The sequence below is a fragment of the Fopius arisanus genome, unplaced genomic scaffold, assembly GCF_000806365.1.
Source record: "Fopius arisanus strain USDA-PBARC FA_bdor unplaced genomic scaffold, ASM80636v1 scaffold00032, whole genome shotgun sequence".
Classification (NCBI taxonomy): Eukaryota; Metazoa; Arthropoda; class Insecta; order Hymenoptera; family Braconidae; genus Fopius; species Fopius arisanus.
Genome location: NW_011887771.1, coordinates 416,422 through 433,868, shown reverse-complemented (window position 1 = coordinate 433,868; position 17,447 = coordinate 416,422). Strand labels below are relative to the sequence as shown.

At 34.1% G+C, this 17,447-nt stretch overlaps 1 protein-coding gene across 1 annotated transcript in view; it reads left to right on the top strand.

Moving 5' to 3' along the window:
- The first annotated feature begins 719 nt into the window (after positions 1–719).
- LOC105265778 (cadherin EGF LAG seven-pass G-type receptor 1) overlaps positions 720–17,447 on the top strand; it is a 56,859-nt gene continuing 40,131 nt past the window's right edge. Inside the window, exons 1-2 of the mRNA XM_011303487.1 lie at positions 720–1,045; positions 8,136–8,378. Coding sequence (XP_011301789.1) covers positions 8,203–8,378 — 176 coding nt within the window. The 5' untranslated portion in view covers positions 720–1,045; positions 8,136–8,202. The remainder of the gene's footprint in view (positions 1,046–8,135; positions 8,379–17,447) is intronic.

Below are 17,447 nucleotides of genomic sequence, written 5' to 3'. Positions count from 1 at the left end.
ACTCTCATCCGTCTATCTCAATTCATTATGAAAATCGTATTCTGCTATAATCGCTGATGAAAATTCCCTGTGAAATATTATTCATCAAGTGTAACAACGAGTAAAATGTTAATTAAAGCCGATAATTTTGTAATTAGAGGGCCTTTGACACGGCTAATTATTCCCGAAAATGGAACTTCCCAACAGAGAGCATTTGCTACCAATCATTCCAAACTTCCGTAACACGTGGATTATATTACACAGTATTTTCGCATACAATTAACCGACAATTCACCTATAGTGCGACGAAATATAATCTTCAAATTGGAGGATAACTTTTCTCGTGGTAATTCGATTCAAACATCAAGAGGATACCAACGAAAATGGGAAAACTTGTTCAGTCACATATTTACTACTTTCGTGACAGGTTGATTTTTTTTTCCTCATTTTTTTTATGAACCAACTCCCTCGAGACCAACTCGTAATTTCACATGAGTGTTATCTCTCCTCAGAGTTATCCTTCGCATTTCGCAGGGACCCTCTCATTTTTTCCTCCTTTCGTTACCGCGCACTCTTTTTTATCATCATCATTACGCTTCTTCATTCTCAAGTGATGACATATATATCATGGTTACACCAGAGTATTTCCAACATTCACACACATCGCGTGTTGACGAACATGCGCGCAGATGAGTCTACGAAAGCATGGTCGGTATTAAACTTCAGTTGCGCTCCGTCAACCGACGAGTCGTCATCGTCGGAAATTATCACGATCTCATCATCAAATCGAGATGACATATCATCTACCGACACTATGAAGAATCAAAGAAAGAAAATATAGCATTCTCCCATTACCCATACGTTTTTACAAAAAAAAAAAAGCTAATTGCACAGATAAAACGAATTTTTTCGTTCCAGCTACTGTTTAGCGCACATTGCTTAGATTAAAGATTGATTGAGGGCGAAATGAAAATAATTGTAAGATACCGGATAACTAGTGGTCCACTGACGTTAACGACATCGTAAAAAAACAAACGAGTGGAAAATATTCTTGACGTATATTGCGGTAAGTTTATAACGATATTTTATATGCTGTCGTAAATTTGGTCTACTTGTGATATGCGGTGAGAGGAGTGAGAGAAATAGAGAAATGTCGGGCCTATGCGATGGGGTAGAAAAATGCAATGTATATAAACAAAGGGTAAATCTGCACTGCGATCACGTTTTTCGTGCAACTGTCAACAACTCGACTTCGTTATTCGATATCTCGGGGGACGCATTTTCCAACTCCAACGGAAATAGCCTCGAACGCTTCGTGACTCCGGAAACTACGGTTGCCCTCCACCTCTTTGCCGTCCCCCTTTGAGATTTATTTTACCAAATGTGCAGAAAAAAACACCGCATAGATATTTTTTTTTTTGTTATTCAACTTTAGAAATGGCGCTTGAAACAGGGCGCACTCCAGGATCGGCGAAACTTTTTCAATTTGACATGATGTGTATTTTCTGAATTCAGATATTCGTTACGTGCAGTGGAACAAGAAAATATCACCTCAACTTTTATTCTCCGGAGGAGAGAGATAGCGAAGAAAAAAAATCAATTTCGTTTGCCGGATCATAATTCATTCCGACGGACTGACAAAGTTTAATTAGTCCATCAGGGTTAAAGGAAATTCATTTAAAATGTATTAACATAGCTGTGTGGAATGTTCCCGATATTTTATTCAAGGCTGGAAAATTCTAGGTATTGAATGCACTCTGGTGGAATGAATTATCCATATGGAAAATTTCATTCTCTCTATTGTTAAGATGTAGGTGGAAAATTCCTTGAGGGATTTTCCAGGAATAGTAAACCACAGCTCAGCGAAAAATCGAGATTTGCAGTTGAAATTTCGGTGAATGGAGTTGTGACTGGGAAATTTATCTGTCTCTCATGCTGTCGTTTATGTTTTGCGTGTTGGATTTATTTGCGGGATAAATCGTAGGATGACGGTGCGTTTCTCTCACGATGCAGTGTTGGAAATTTGTTTAATTCTCAGGGAAAATTGCAACTGAATGAATGAAATCCCAACTTCGTGGGGTTTTATTCAAGTTACAATTGCTTTCATGAATATTTACGTTCATCTTGAAAATTCAGAAAACGGGTTTTTTATAGTGTACTGTTGGAAAGTTATACTTTAATTTTAAAAAAATGTGAAATCTTGAAAAATTCTTTGCTGATGAATCATTTAATTTCTTGAATATTCGCGCTATTCCCCATTTTTAGGTGCATATATCGCACTAAAAACCCCTATAAATCTTGAAAATTTAAACTATATAACAACTTTTATGAGTCGAAATATCAAGAATAACTGTCAAAAATAATTACAACTGAGTTATCCTTGTTATGGAGTTTAATTTAATTCTAAATTACATCCTTCATGAAAGTCCCGATTCATCTGGAAAATTCACGAGTTAAATTTAATTGAATCCGCAATGGCTTGAGAATTCCAGAAAATAATCACCTGAACTTCCACATTTCTCCAAAATTTTAAACCTGAAATATAGAACACCATTGAATATTCAACGAAATTTCATGATTAATCCTCGAAAAATTTTCGAAAGAACGATGATAAATTTCACATCATCTTCCATTAAAATATCAAACTTTTGCGGTTGTCAGTAAAAAGGTAATTTTTCCACAGCATATCCACTAGGAAACTAAATGGAAATTCTCCGTTTTACTAGGAATCCGAGATATTTCACCGGAATTACTCGTCCTTTTCTATATCAACACCTCCTATTCAACTGTCTCCGCGTTCTCCTCGACATCTTCATAATGCCAGTTCCAGGACTAATCAGATCCGATCTCGAGGGAGTCATACACGAGGCCCCGAGCACTAACAATGTAATAATCTTCATTGATCCCACCTAATTGAATACTGCATTATGGAAATAGTACACTATTCCATATAAGCTGTGAATTTCACCCCTTCCTCGATAAATTCTAGATATATGCATTCCCAGAGAAAGTTCTCAAAGAAAGTTGCCTAATTTTCTAGAAAGACGTGAACGTCATAAATAATTTTAATGAGATATTCACGTGTGCATTATGTAGTTTAATTAAAGAATGCAAATTCATTTCCCCGTACGATATTGAACAGACATTTTTAATCAATCAGACATGAAATTTATAGTTTAACAGTGTAACTTCCCGATGGATCCTTCATTCCACCATCCTGCTCATTATCGACCTGATTAATTTCCTAATCAGCGCACACAATTTCCTGTTAATTAGGGAACTAGCTGCTCTGCGGTGTTTGAGATTCAACGTAAACCGACGTAAACCAAATTGTGGAAAGCCGAATTACCGATCGTTTTATCGCTCTTTTGGACAGTGAAGTCATGATGTGAGCGGTGATAACTAAACTGACCAGCATTTAGGCATCAAAAGCTCTTTAATAAGGCCGAAAAGATAATCACTTAATTCAACCTGAGGAAAGACTGAGAAAAAATTCCCATCAACTATTTATTATTTATTATTATTCGTCATTTAATCTTTTTTCTTGCGATTCAAGTTCGAAATTATTCGAGTCAATAGTGTTCGGTCTTTGTGAAAGTATGCGCAGGATTGGTTCAAGTGGATAATCAATTGAGAATAGAATTTTTTTTAAAAGAAATGAACGTTTAGGGCCATGAATTGGCAATTTCGTGAAAAGATTGATTGGAGAATCAGATTGGGTGTTAACGAACAACAAGTTCATCACAAATTTCAATCCAATCCCCTTCAATCGATGCTTTTTCTCTCGGTGTAATCTCTTTATTTATATTAACCGAATTAAACAGATGTAAAAGTTGGCCGCAAGATCATTACGATCTGCAACGTAATAGTTGATATTTCTCGAAATCATAATTGACAAATCATAATTATCAAAGCCGAAATTCATGGTGAAAAATTTTTATTTTCATCTTCCGTATTACATTGCGAAAGTTCCAATCGTGTTATAATTTCGATGAAATTCCACCTAATCTTGTCCTTAAAAATTTAGAATTTCTTGGGAAAATCAACCTGACTTATCAATTCCCGTCTTACGATTCCCTGAAAATGAATTGAAAACGGAAAATAATTTTCCAAAAAAATTGTATAGCGAATTGCGATAATGCGGGAGTAATTTTGAGATAGTTTCCAAATAATAGTGATGGATAAAATCTGAAAGACAAGTTTATATGTAATTACTTAGAAAGTGAAGCAACCTCGTCAATATCAAATCAAGCCATTGCAAGCAATCTTGTTGGAGTGTAACTTCCATCAATTCGGAAAATAGAATAAAGACAACAACGTGAATGAAACGAACGTGAGTACCTCGATATTGACAGTTGGAGGACGTATAAAAGATGACGTAAAGTTTACAGAGCCATGGCTAATACTTCATTTCCAAGGTTTACTCCTTTCGTGAATGATTCTTTTACAGAACTGCCAATAAATTTTTATTAGAGACTATTCAATGTTTCATTTCGTACGATAGCTCATGGAACATTACGCACACGAACGTCAAACAATGAAATAGAAGAATCTAAAAGGAGAAGTATTTCCGTTGAATTTATCCGGGAATGAATAAATGAGAAATGGAGTTCAGAGAGAGAATGTAATTTGCGACTTCAAGTGCATCTGGTATACCTCGACATCTCTTCACTCACTAGTTGGTATATGGAGAATGGGGCAGGCCGTTATCAGCAGGAAAATTATTTGAGTCTGACTCGTGTTGATGATGCAGAATGCTTAATTGATAACTTAATACATAATTACCAAGGACTAAAGGTCCAGCCAGAATTAACAATTAATTTTCAGGGCAGCCACTCCTTGGGGATTGAGCTTTCCTCGCGTATTACTATATGTAGTCATTTTTTAAATAATAAATTAGTCATCTAAAAATTTTGATAAAATTTATGGAAATTAAAGAATTGAGATTCATCTCACTCTATCGCCTATAATGTATGAGAGCGGACTGTAAAAGGCTCCATTGCAAAAGGTCAACTGTCTAATATCTATTTCAAATTCAAGACAGTCTATTAATTTTTTAGTGTAAAATATAGAAAATCAATAATTGATATTTCAATCGGTTGAAACTCGATTAAAATTGGTATGCATGAAAGAATTTCAAAGCAAGAAGTGCAACTCATTTGATTTGCAGTTATTTATTTTTTTCTGTTGCAATTCGAACCTTTTTTTATCCATGTTTTCATCATATGTGGATGGAGCGTGACGCGAAAATATAAAATGCCTCGTAAAAACGTTGCTTGAGATACAAAAATTTTGCGTTGATGTCTATTATTGATTTTAACAATAGTTTGGGGTAAAAAAAATCGAATTTTCGTGGACAGTCCTGGAGTCATTTACGACGGCACGATTTGACATTTTTATAGGAGTAAAAACTAGTAAAAATTCCAATTCCGTTGAAAATTAAATGGTGTTCAAAATTTGGAGTGAGTAGAAAACCGTGGATGCATTATGCATCAGATCAGACGCTTATCAAGCAAGCATGATCTTCGATGGTGAACGCGATTTGATAAGGATTCTTCCGAAGTAATTACGGGATTCTTTGAAAGGTGCAAATGCATAAAGCAATAAAATAATAATAATTCTCAGATAAATCACATTCTGAGGTGAAGTTTCATGGTAATTATTTTAGTTCATTATTTTAGTTCATTAATATTTATCAAATCATTTATCATTGATTAATATTGATACTTCGATTGGCGTAATCTATTGTATTGTTCTCCAATTATTCGAGACTTGTCATTAAAGAAATTCTCATACCAGTGATTTTGTTAACAACTGTATGAGTGTGTGTATGAGTATGTGTGTTGAATTTTATGTGAGTTTTAAATTAAAGTTTTAATTGAGAAGACAAGTGATATGAGTGATCAAGTTCTCATATGATTCTTGGATGAACGATCAGACCTGATTCTATTTTGACTTGAACCTGACGAAAATTTCCGCTTGTGTAATTTGTGGATTTCATGAAAAATGGATTCTATGCGGTGGATCTCTCGCAGAATAATTTCGATTCAAACAGATTCACGCGAAATCCTCTCGATTCCAAAACTATCGATGAAAATGCCACTTTCCATTACAAAATAACATCAACATAAAGTCAGTTACGATATTTTATTGTACGTCATCGAAAACTCGAAAACAACGAATGCGAAGTCTAAATTATTCAAGACTTTTTGCATGTAGTGCAATAAAGGCAGAATACGCGACTAGATTTTAGAGTTATTGATTCATGAGTGATTCATGCGTTTCAAGCTGAAAATACCGAACATTCACTTAAAATTTTGATTTTTTATTATAAAAAATGATTCCGAAATTTTCTACCAACTTCTGGTTGATTTGAAAATATTCTTCGGAATATACTCAAGCTTAATTAATTAATAAACTAAAATTAACTTCTTGCAATGTTTTTTTAAACAAATCTTGGCTCTTACAATTACTGAATTAAAAAAAATTTTAGTGAAACTTCGTCGGTGTAAAATAAAACTATTATAAAAAAAAATGCGCAATATTTCTCTGTAAGTCGCATTTGTCTGTCGCAATGATCTTGATGATGTTCTAGTGTTTTGAAAATCAATAACTTTCGAATAACATAATTGAATCATTAATCTCAGCTCAACAAAACTGCTGCCCTAATAGTCAAAACATACATCTTACTTATGTTTGTGTAGAATGACCTGTTTACAACGCATAAATTTCAAATACAATTTCAACTCTCATGAATCGATGTCAGGGCCGAGTTTTCACTGTTAACAATCAAAAAGAAAATTCTATATTTTTCCAAGTCGCTTATTAATTATGCATCCGACCCACAGGGAATTCCTGGCAACACGCTGAGATCTATTACCATATATTCACTAGGGAATAAATTCCAGAAATTTCCCATCTCATTCAAGAAATTGAAAAGAATAGGAATGCGAAATTCATGGAATATTGCTCGCATAATTGGCAAGAACGCATTCTGAAAACAATTGGAATATTATTTTTATGTTTTCCGTATTGAGATCACATTATTAGAATTATTTTATTCTAAACAATTTATATTTTTATACTTCATCGTTTTAATTTCAAAATTCGATGGAAGAACAACTTGATAATTTTCTGAATGATCATTCACTCGATTGAATATTCTTTTGCCAATTATTTTAAGCTCACTAATTAGGTTTAATAAATTAAATTAAGTGAAGAACAATTACATCATTCTTTCAATTTTTCCATTAACTTTCTCTGATGTTTCGTTTTAAGAAAATCTGTTAACTGTTATTGTTAATCAATTAGTGTAATACATAGAAGTGATATTATATATGAATTTAATTTGATCGGCATCTAATTAGTTTAATTTTCAGAAATTATCATTCACTTTTGACTCTAAAATATTTTCCCTATTGTTTCCAAAATATAACATTTTTCGATAACTAATTACGCAATCATCCCCAGATCCGAACTAAATTGAAATAACAACGAAATGAATAATCCAAGTCGCAATTGCATATACATCGATAATTAAAGGACAATCCACATCTAAAGTGGTTTATATATGAGCTACATATTAATTAAATACGCATAAGCTACATATATATTCGTATAATTATATAAAAATATATAATATACAATATATACACTGAGAGAAATATTCAATAAAAATTACGTGTATTTTCCGTAATTCTGGAGCGAAATGTGGTTGTCGGAAATTTTACGGAACTGTCACGTAATTTGTAACTAAAGTCACGGAATTTTTCCGCGGTGTTCCGTAATTTTTATCTGAATTATCGGTGAAAAATAACGATACCGTCACTTAAATTTTTCGAATCAACTCCCTAATCGGTAAGAGAACTGAAAGTTCCGTAATTTTTACTAAATATTTCTCTCCGTGTAAGGCTTCAATTCGAAAGGAGAAGGTCAAAATATTTGCATTTCAATGACAATTTTTTAACCGACGCAAAGACACATGACAAACACTTGCGCTCTGTTTATTCCTGAAAGTTCCACCCACCGGAGTCTTTCTCGCGCCAATGGATCACAATGGGGGGACAGTTTATTATAGTCTCTCGCACAGTTGAGTTGAAGAAGAGATAGGATGATGAGTGCAAACTGAAAGAGCCCCCCCTTTCATTGTCTTTCAGATGCAGTAACGCCTGAGAAATTAACCCTCGAGCGACAAGAGAATCCTGTTGACAGTGGGAAAACGCCATGGATACTCTATACACCAGTGCAATTCATGGTTTTAACAGGCATGTCGCTGGAGCAAATGGCATTTCATCAGGTATCGCTGGTGCCCTTGATCAAGATGGTGTCCTCAGTCTCATTGTTGTTCTCGGTGGTAGCCTGTCGCTAGTTGCCCTTGTATTTGCATTCATTACGTACAGGTAAGATCAATCAATTGTTTACCGAGTTAAATTCGTTAATTACTACTGCCTCAGCCAATGCACACACATTCTATCGGCTGGACGTATTCCGCGTATTCAGTATTATTTTCTCATTCGTTGATCTGAATCGTCATCAATCCAACAAATCGTATTTCTCTCAACTGTTAGCCGATTATAGCCATAATTGACACTAGTCAATTGTTCCGTTGAGTGAACCGATAATTGTCAATCGAATGTTTAATTTTGAGAGTTTCAATTCAATTTTAATTGAAAATGGCCGATGAATTTCTCACTCGTATTATGAAAACTCCAGAAAATTGTTTTCATCATGAAATGGCATTAGTTTTTCATTTGCATTTTTTATTGCAACTTTTTATTGCAACTTGCTTAATCTAGATAGTTAATAGTAGATAGATATCTGATTTAAGGAGATTTTTATGCAAAGTATTCGGCAATTTTTGACAATTAATTTTTATAGAATGAGAAATTTTTCTAAAATGAGAAAGAAAAACTTTATTATTATTATTAAGATCGATATGTCCTCACAAGCCTCATCCACATTTGAATTGAATGATAAAAAATTCTGTCTTTTAATTATGAAATTAATTAACTTCTTTCTCACTTTGTCAAACATCAATTCCCCATTCCTCGTTATTATTCCATTCACTCTCTGAAGAATAAACTCGGTGTTAATAACCACCTGGGGATTAATTTATTATGAGACCCAATGCAGCGTATAACCGCGCAACAAATATTATCTCATTTAACCCGTTAACATTGAGCTAACAATATTATCAACCATTCCAGTTTAATCAGGCGTGCGCCATTACACACCGACAATAAAACTAAACTGTATGTAAGGAGTAAACGGAATGAATATATCAAATGGTCCCACATGAAACCGAGAACAATTAACAATACCACCACAATATCCGCAGTCAATTTGCATTGTTACATGTAAGCACGTGGCACTGCTCGTTATTATCTGTACAAAACCCGTATAACGGGTTTGAGCCACTCTCCATCCGACATTTTACTTGCATCTCTAGTTGTCGGACGTTCGATAATATATACATTATATATCTATATCGGTTTGTGGTATAACTTGGAGTTTTGGAGATAGTGGTGGTGTATCGATTACCACTTCGTGACGAAATGAATTATTGCTTTGGGACCAGCGATGATAGTTTCAATGAATAGTTGAAGGAGAGATAGACAAGTAGCTAAGGAAATATTTCAATGGATCTCTTCCTACAGAGAAAAATTATCAAGGAATTGTCTATAGTGCCGCATTAGGAATGGACCGTAAAGTGGCGGTTAGGAAAAAATTCAACTTATTACATTTTTTCTAAACGCCTATAGCAAAAGAAGATATAAGAGAAAAATTCGCATTACTAGAATTTTTTGTGGCCCTCATTTTTCCTCAAAAAATTCAACTTATTATATTTTTTCTAAACGCCTATAGCAAAAGAAGATATAAGAGAGAAATTCGCATTACTAGAATTTTTCGTGGCCCTCATTTCGTGCCATCAATTTCCCATACGGAAAATATTAAATAGTTAAGTTGCTCATACATTTCGAGATATTTAAGTTTAGTAATACTACTATGGATATAAGAATAAAGGATCTATTGATTACCGTAATGGTTACTATAGGCCGTGATTTCATTAATGGCAATACAAGATTTATCATGAGAGTATAGTAGAAATTACTATGCTATAGTGACATCTTAGAGCACGACCGTTTGGATATCAGATAATGAGATAATCAGAACCGATAAAAATACTAGTATAGTGACACCGTAAACTTTATTTACTATCATAGTATATGCTACTATACGTATAGTAAATAAACACATAGTAGCGTATGCAAGCTTAATTCACTCCCTATATTAACAAAATATTAAACACAGTAAACTATATCATAATAGTTTAATTATCATAACTACACATAATTATCACTACGTCAACCATCGCAGGCCATGATTCACAGTAATTTTCCTAAGTGACATAGTAAGGATTACTACTTCATGTCACTTGAAGCTTACTCTACTATGCAGCTTTGGCCTCAGTAGATCCAACTATTGAATTCTCTCCGCGCATTTTCGCGGGTCACTATACATAGTATTGAAGAAAATCAGAGCTGATAGGTGATCGATAGGCGCGATTAGTGTACAATAAAAAGGAGTGCAAATGTGTCTGCTGGTTATAGCCCGCCATTACCTTGAACCATTCATTGTCTGCACGTTGAGGGATTTAACAAGGTTTTGGCGCGGCACAGCATACTAAACTGTACTTGTACCTCAAAACTTTCTGCACAGCATACAAGGAGTTTAACAGTACGTACAGTCTGCCAGAAATGAAATCGTTCAATTGTGAGAAACTATGGTGGGAAGAAATGAGTTTTACCACTCAAGACCTCTTTCGAATCGTGTTAATTATCTACGAGAGTATCCGCAAAGGTCCCGAGGGGACTTTTCAATGTGAAAGCATTTGTTGTGAAGCTCCAATGTACCTTACAAAACTCTCAACTTCCCATGCCCCCGTAATTTTTCTATTGTTTTCTTTCTCTCTCCACCACTTCTCGGCTTAAAGTTTAATGGAATTATATCGGAGAGGGCGAGAGATGTATACAGATGGTAATGGAAAATTTCAGGCAACTTCCTTCGGTTGTGAAGTGTTATATTTTTTATGCCATAGGTGCCCAGGTTCATGCGAAATACTATACGATTCTCGTGCGTTATGGTGTTTTGTCGCTCGGGGAATTGTAAAACTTGGCCTCGGCTTATTTTACAATTTCCCACGAGACAAAAAAAAATTATACACTTGTTGCGTAGTATAGGCACTATTATATTGTCATGAAGATTTCTTATCTTGTGCTTTAATAGTAAGTGAAAAATACTGTCAACTTAAGGAATTAATTTAAGACTAGAAAAACGTCGATCAAGTATTTTTATATTTATTCAAGTCCGAAATGACTTGCACGAATAGTAATCGGTCTTGATGAAACTATGCACTCACTCCCATATAGTTTGGGCATTTTTTTCGTTACGTAATTGAAGTTTATAATCGATTGCGAATAGAATTTTCGAATAACAAATGAAAGTGCCATGAATTAGCAATCGCGCTCAATTGCTTTAATTTCTCTCAGTGAAGTCCGACCTGAAGACATGCAAGAAAGTTTCAATTGACTATAATCCAGCTTGAATCAATTTTAATCGACTTGAATGAAATCACGATTGAATCAACTTGAATGAATTTAAATCGATTTGAGTCAAGTTTTTATTTAATAAATTTAAATCAACTCGAATCAAAAGTCGCCGTTGAATGAATTTGATTCAACAGGCAGAATTTTAACTTGTTTCAAGTCGATGTATGCCTAAATCGCTTTCTTCCAATATAAAAGATTCGTCAATTTATATCAAGCCCGAAAAATCGATTGTTGCAGATTCTATCGGAACATACGATACGATATGCTCTACGATGTAACTATAGCATAGTTATTTCTACTATAGTAACATGATAAACCTTCCATTGCCATTCATGGAATCACTATGCTCTATAGTAACTATTAAGATATTCCATAGTCTATTCGTATGCCCATAGTAATAAAGTATAGCTTACTAAACTTAAATAACTCGTACTATGTGAATTATTTAACTGTTTAATATTTTTCGTATGGGAAAATGGCGGTGCAAAATGGCGGCCACGAAAAAATCCTAGTACAGCGAATTTCTCACGTACGTATCCCATATTTTTTCCATTCAAAAAAAATATAATAGTTTGAATTTTATCCCGACTGCCTATTTATGATCCATTCCTAGTGCTGCGGTTAAAAATTCATCCATCATTTTTCTCAGCAGGAAGTGACATGATGTGAATGTAAAATTTAATATAAACTTAAACCACTATGACGGATAGTTCCCAATATAACGGATTTTTCGATTCATATCAAGCTCTAATCAAGTAAAAAATCGTCTAGAATCAATCGATAATGTTTTTGGTGTACACTGAGAGAAATATTCAATAAAAATTACGTGTATTTTCCGTAATTCTGGAACGAAATGTGGTTGTCGGAAATTTTACGGAACTGTCACGTAATTTTTATCTAAAGTCACGGAATTTTTCCGCGGTGTTCCGTAATTTTTATCTGAATTGTCGGTGAAAAATAACAATACCGTCACTTAAATTTGTCGAATCAACTCCGTAATCGGTAAGTGAACTGAAAGTTCCGTAATTTTTACTAAATATTTCTCTCCGTGTAGCGACATGCATATCGCAACTATAATCCATCAGTTCAACAACGCATGACGATAAAATTCGAGATTACCTCATTTCATTCATGGTCAATATGAAAAAACGATTACCTAAGTACGAGAGGGAATTCGTGATCAAACGATCAAAGTACTTTCTCTTTATCTATCCCCGGGCAATACATGCAGAATTATTCCCTTGTTTACTTTTACGAGTCAGACGATAGACTTGTTTTTCATTTCCGGTAAATACTTGAGCATCTGACAAGAGGTAATAGTACAGAGAAATGAATATTCCTCATTGAAGTTGAAAAACAAATGCGTGGGATATAATCATCTGCTGTATGAGAAATAAAATTTCCATCCGGAAATAATCTGAAGTTCACAATAATTTCTTAATCAAATACTGAAAATTCAATGGAATTCACTTTATCGATTGAAACTTGAACGTTAAATAGAAATTCCGATACATGAGAGAATTGTTTGCATTCAGAAGGAAATGCGAATTTCCTGAAGATATTTACTAAAATATTCATGAGTTTTTAACCAACGGAACCGACGATATTCCGCGCTCCCTTGAACTGTGCATTTAATTCTGCTAAATTGGCTGATCGATACGTTCGACTGATGTCATAAAATATCGCAATATTTCGTGTTTTTGTTACATGAAAAATGCCTCTTTTCAAACCTGCTTTAATTTGCATACAACTGCAAATGAAAAACATGAACAAGAGAATTTCAATGCAACTTTGTATTCATGAATTCTTTTTTGGCACTATTTTATTTTCATCTTCAATTTTTTATTACCTGACCAACCTTTGCAACGAATAAATTATAGAAACATGAGATTTATTCGCAATGTCGATGAACTATTGTGAAATTATTTCTCGAAGCATTGATTCTCAACTTGTCAATTGCTCCTTCAATTTCAGTTCTTGTTTTTCTTTCTTTCATTGACATGGAAGGGAATACTTCAGGGAAAGACTCTCACGTAGTAGTGAAGGACTACGTCTTCCCAGACGTTGAAGTTACATTGAAAATGAAAAATAGCCAGCAACGATCGAAATCATCCGGAAATTGTTCGGAAATAGAGAGAAACCGTCAATTCCACTACTTTTTTCTTCCTCTTTCAACTCTGAAAATATTTCCTTGGTCTCTTGTATTATTCACTCTCAACTTTTCATCGAGAATCTCACGAAATACTTAGTTGTGAACAGCACGGGATTTTCACAGCCCCTTTTGTTTGAGAAGTTAAAATTCTTCCTTTCAAGAACTTTTCATTTATAAATGTAAAACCTGTTGAAGTCACGGCAAGAATCTTTTACCGCACTCTTGAACATTTTTTTAATAAAAAACCATCGGTTTTCACTTTCAGAATTCCATTAGGGTAATTGAAATTTCAGCTGCCTTGAGAATTTTTATTTCTCTGATAACGACCTCCAAAGAAATTAATAATTACACACAGAAAAAGAGATGATTCGATTAAAATAGATAGTTCATCCGAATAAAAAAAATTATTTATCGATCCCAAAAAAAGAGATTGATACAAATGAAACTTGAAAATCAAATTTTTTTGTTTAAAAAACATTCAATTTCCTTTGAAAAAAAAAACTTATTCACTTAATTAATCGAACATCCTATCGATAAGAGTGAATAATTGTGTGGGTGCGACGCTAATGAAAATATAAACTCTCAATTGAATGAAAAAATCTCAATCAATCATTTCAGCTTTCAATGCATGGTAAAAAAAAATTATTGAAGAATTTTCAATTGAAATTCTCTATTACGATTCTCCATCATGGTAGCTCCTGTTTGAACTTCCCTCCCTATTTTCCCCCTTCATTCACAATTTTTTCATCTCAATTCCATCGGAAAAACGTTCAATATCATGTCATCAATATTGTCATGCTATTTATCCAAGTAAAAAACCATTATCGTAGTGCAAATGGGTGTGGTTCCAGTGTCGTATGTCAATTACAGTGGACGTCTGAGTCACCTATAGATAATAACGAACAATCGACTATAGTTCTGATGTACTTGTTATCATTCTATGTATATCGCCCTGTGGCATTATCTAGTGTCTGCTCGTGTCATTATCCTTCGACAATTCCACGTCACGTTTAATAATTCTGCGGTTAGAAATATATAGCGAGGTCAACCGGTTGCTTCCACTTTCATCGAAAATCCTGTCACGCCATGATTTTGCATGAACCCCGTGGGCATAAACTGACTCGGTGCCAAGTCTGACATCAGAGGAAAAAAAGAAATGAAAAAAAAAATCTCCTCTTCTATCTCATTCAACATTTACTCCAGTTTCCAGCGATTCTTGGATAAGTCTTCTTGTCATTCAAGACCATTATGAGATTTAACGGTGAGAATGAATGTCAATAAATGAAAGATTAAAGTGGAATGAAATACAAAGAGTGGGAAATGTTGGTGTTTGGGTCTAGGACATTGGCTCCAATGGACAAAGTCTTCAAGTTTTTGACATTTTATTCTATTTCATTTGTTGAATCTTCAATGAATAAATAAAACAAGCTTGTCTTTTGATCTTTCTTTCCCTTTCTGGCTCTCTCTTTTTGCTTTACCATTAATTTCGATCTTTTTTTTTTTCATTATGAAAATGGGTCGGAGAGAAAATAACAAAATTATAATAATAGGAGACATGAGAATAAACAATCTGTCCTTTTTGTCTCTCAACTTTTTCATTCCCTCTGTATTGTTATCCTGTTCCTTCCAAAAAGATAGAAAAGGATACAGAAAAAATGGAAAAATTCGAAAAATTAAAAAAAACGTTACACAGAGAGAGCCAACCATTGACCAAAGTAAATATTGATAAATGCAGAAAAAATATGGACATATTGAAAAAAAACAATCTATCCTTTTTTCTTCTGAATTAAATATATTTCAATTTTCTCATTTTGTTTGGAAATTACGTGAAGGGTCTGAAATGTAAAAAAATAAAATTTAAGCACCACGTGTTTCGCTCTTTCTTCGAGATATTCGTTAATAAACAGTAAATGGGTGCGAATGCATCCAAAGATGAAATTAATCAATAGTCGCTTCGAAAATATTGTTGATTGTGTCAGATCTAATTTAATAAAAACCACGATTTTTGGTTACTAAAGCCAATAAGTTTAATTAGTTGGAAATGAAGACAAAAGTAAAGTCTAGTCAAGACAACAGACAATTTAAAAAATAAATGACAAAAGTTCAAGGTCAAAAGACTAAAGTAATTTTTACCACAATCGTCAGAGAAAAATTGCAATAGAGTCATTATTTCACTGAATATTTCCAATTCTGCACTCAAATAGCTCCATCATTGAAAAATAAAAAGTTCCTGCTGTCTCGCAAGATCACGATAAGTATCACCCGCCAATTCATTTCTCACCCCTATTTTTATTTATTACTACCACTTCAATCCTTCACACATCAACTTGAGGAATGTACCACTCTTCCTCAACTTTCCATTTTACCCCACCCATCAAACGATCCACCCAACTCTCCCCCGAACTATCGCTCTTCCACCCCCTATCTTCTGCTGACATTTGAAATGGTTCTCTCTATATACAGTCTAGAAATAAAACGTAAGAGAATATGAAAAAGCTCCCGGGATCGATCGAATAATACTCGGCCATTTGAGAGGAGCCCGCGGTGATCCACAGGCGAATTGAAAACGCCAGAAAGTACATCAAAAAAGAATAAGAATGAGAAAGCCCAAAAAAAACTACATACCATAATGTACTGTACAATAATACATATATGGAAATGTATGCGATTTCCGAATTCAGGGAGTCTCTCGTAAAATAGCCGCTATGAATTCGGAAAATGCATTTTCAATGCATTTTCCTCAGCTAGTTTTTCAACCATTAAATGCGGTGTCGACTTAGCGACCCATTTCAAATTATTTGCCGCAATAAAGAGACTAATTACTCGCCAACAACTTGCTGTATTTTTTAAAATGCTTTCCCTGTACTGCGAAAAGTTTCACTGATGATATTAAATGAAACAGAAATTAAACGAAGAACATGTGGATGTGTCTTTTTCTGGAGAGTACGAAAAATGCTGGCTCGCTAACTCCAGAGAGGGAATTTTTCCGCCGACGTATGTACGATGCGGTCGTCATGCGCCGCAAAATTTTAATAATACAGAAGGGGTTATGGTCTTGAAAAAAAAAATATGAGATATTTTTAGTGGACAAAAAGCAATGTCTTAGAATGTCTATGAAGAGACTTAACATTTTTCTTTTTCGTAACATGTGTCTTTTCTGCGTGTAAAATATTTCAGTACCTCGGGGAAATTCCCTCACTCAATTTATATCCTATCCATCATACTCCCGAGGGTTACATATTTTTCCAATATAGGCCAATTTGACTAATAATCACATTAAACCTATCACTTCCATTCTCCGCGCCATTTATCCCATAATCTCGTTATTGCACTTTCCCCACATATATCAGAAAAAAAAAAGCGAAAGAAAACGCTGATTAATTAATACTCCCACATCAATTGCCTTCTCTCAATAATTAACCAACTCCGCCAACCAAAGCTATTTTCGAATACCGCTGATAACTCAACTTTGTCAATAATATAGGCAACCACTTTACAATAATAATTCCATAGTCTATTCTCTTCTGTTTTCTTTTCATTACTCTACACTGAGAGAAATATTCAATAAAAATTACGTGGATTTTCCGTAATTCTGGAGCGAAATGTGGTTGTCGGAAATTTTACGGAACTGTCACGTAATTTTTATCGAAAGTCACGGAATTTTTCCGCGGTGTTCTGTAATTTTTATCTGAATTATCGGTGAAAAA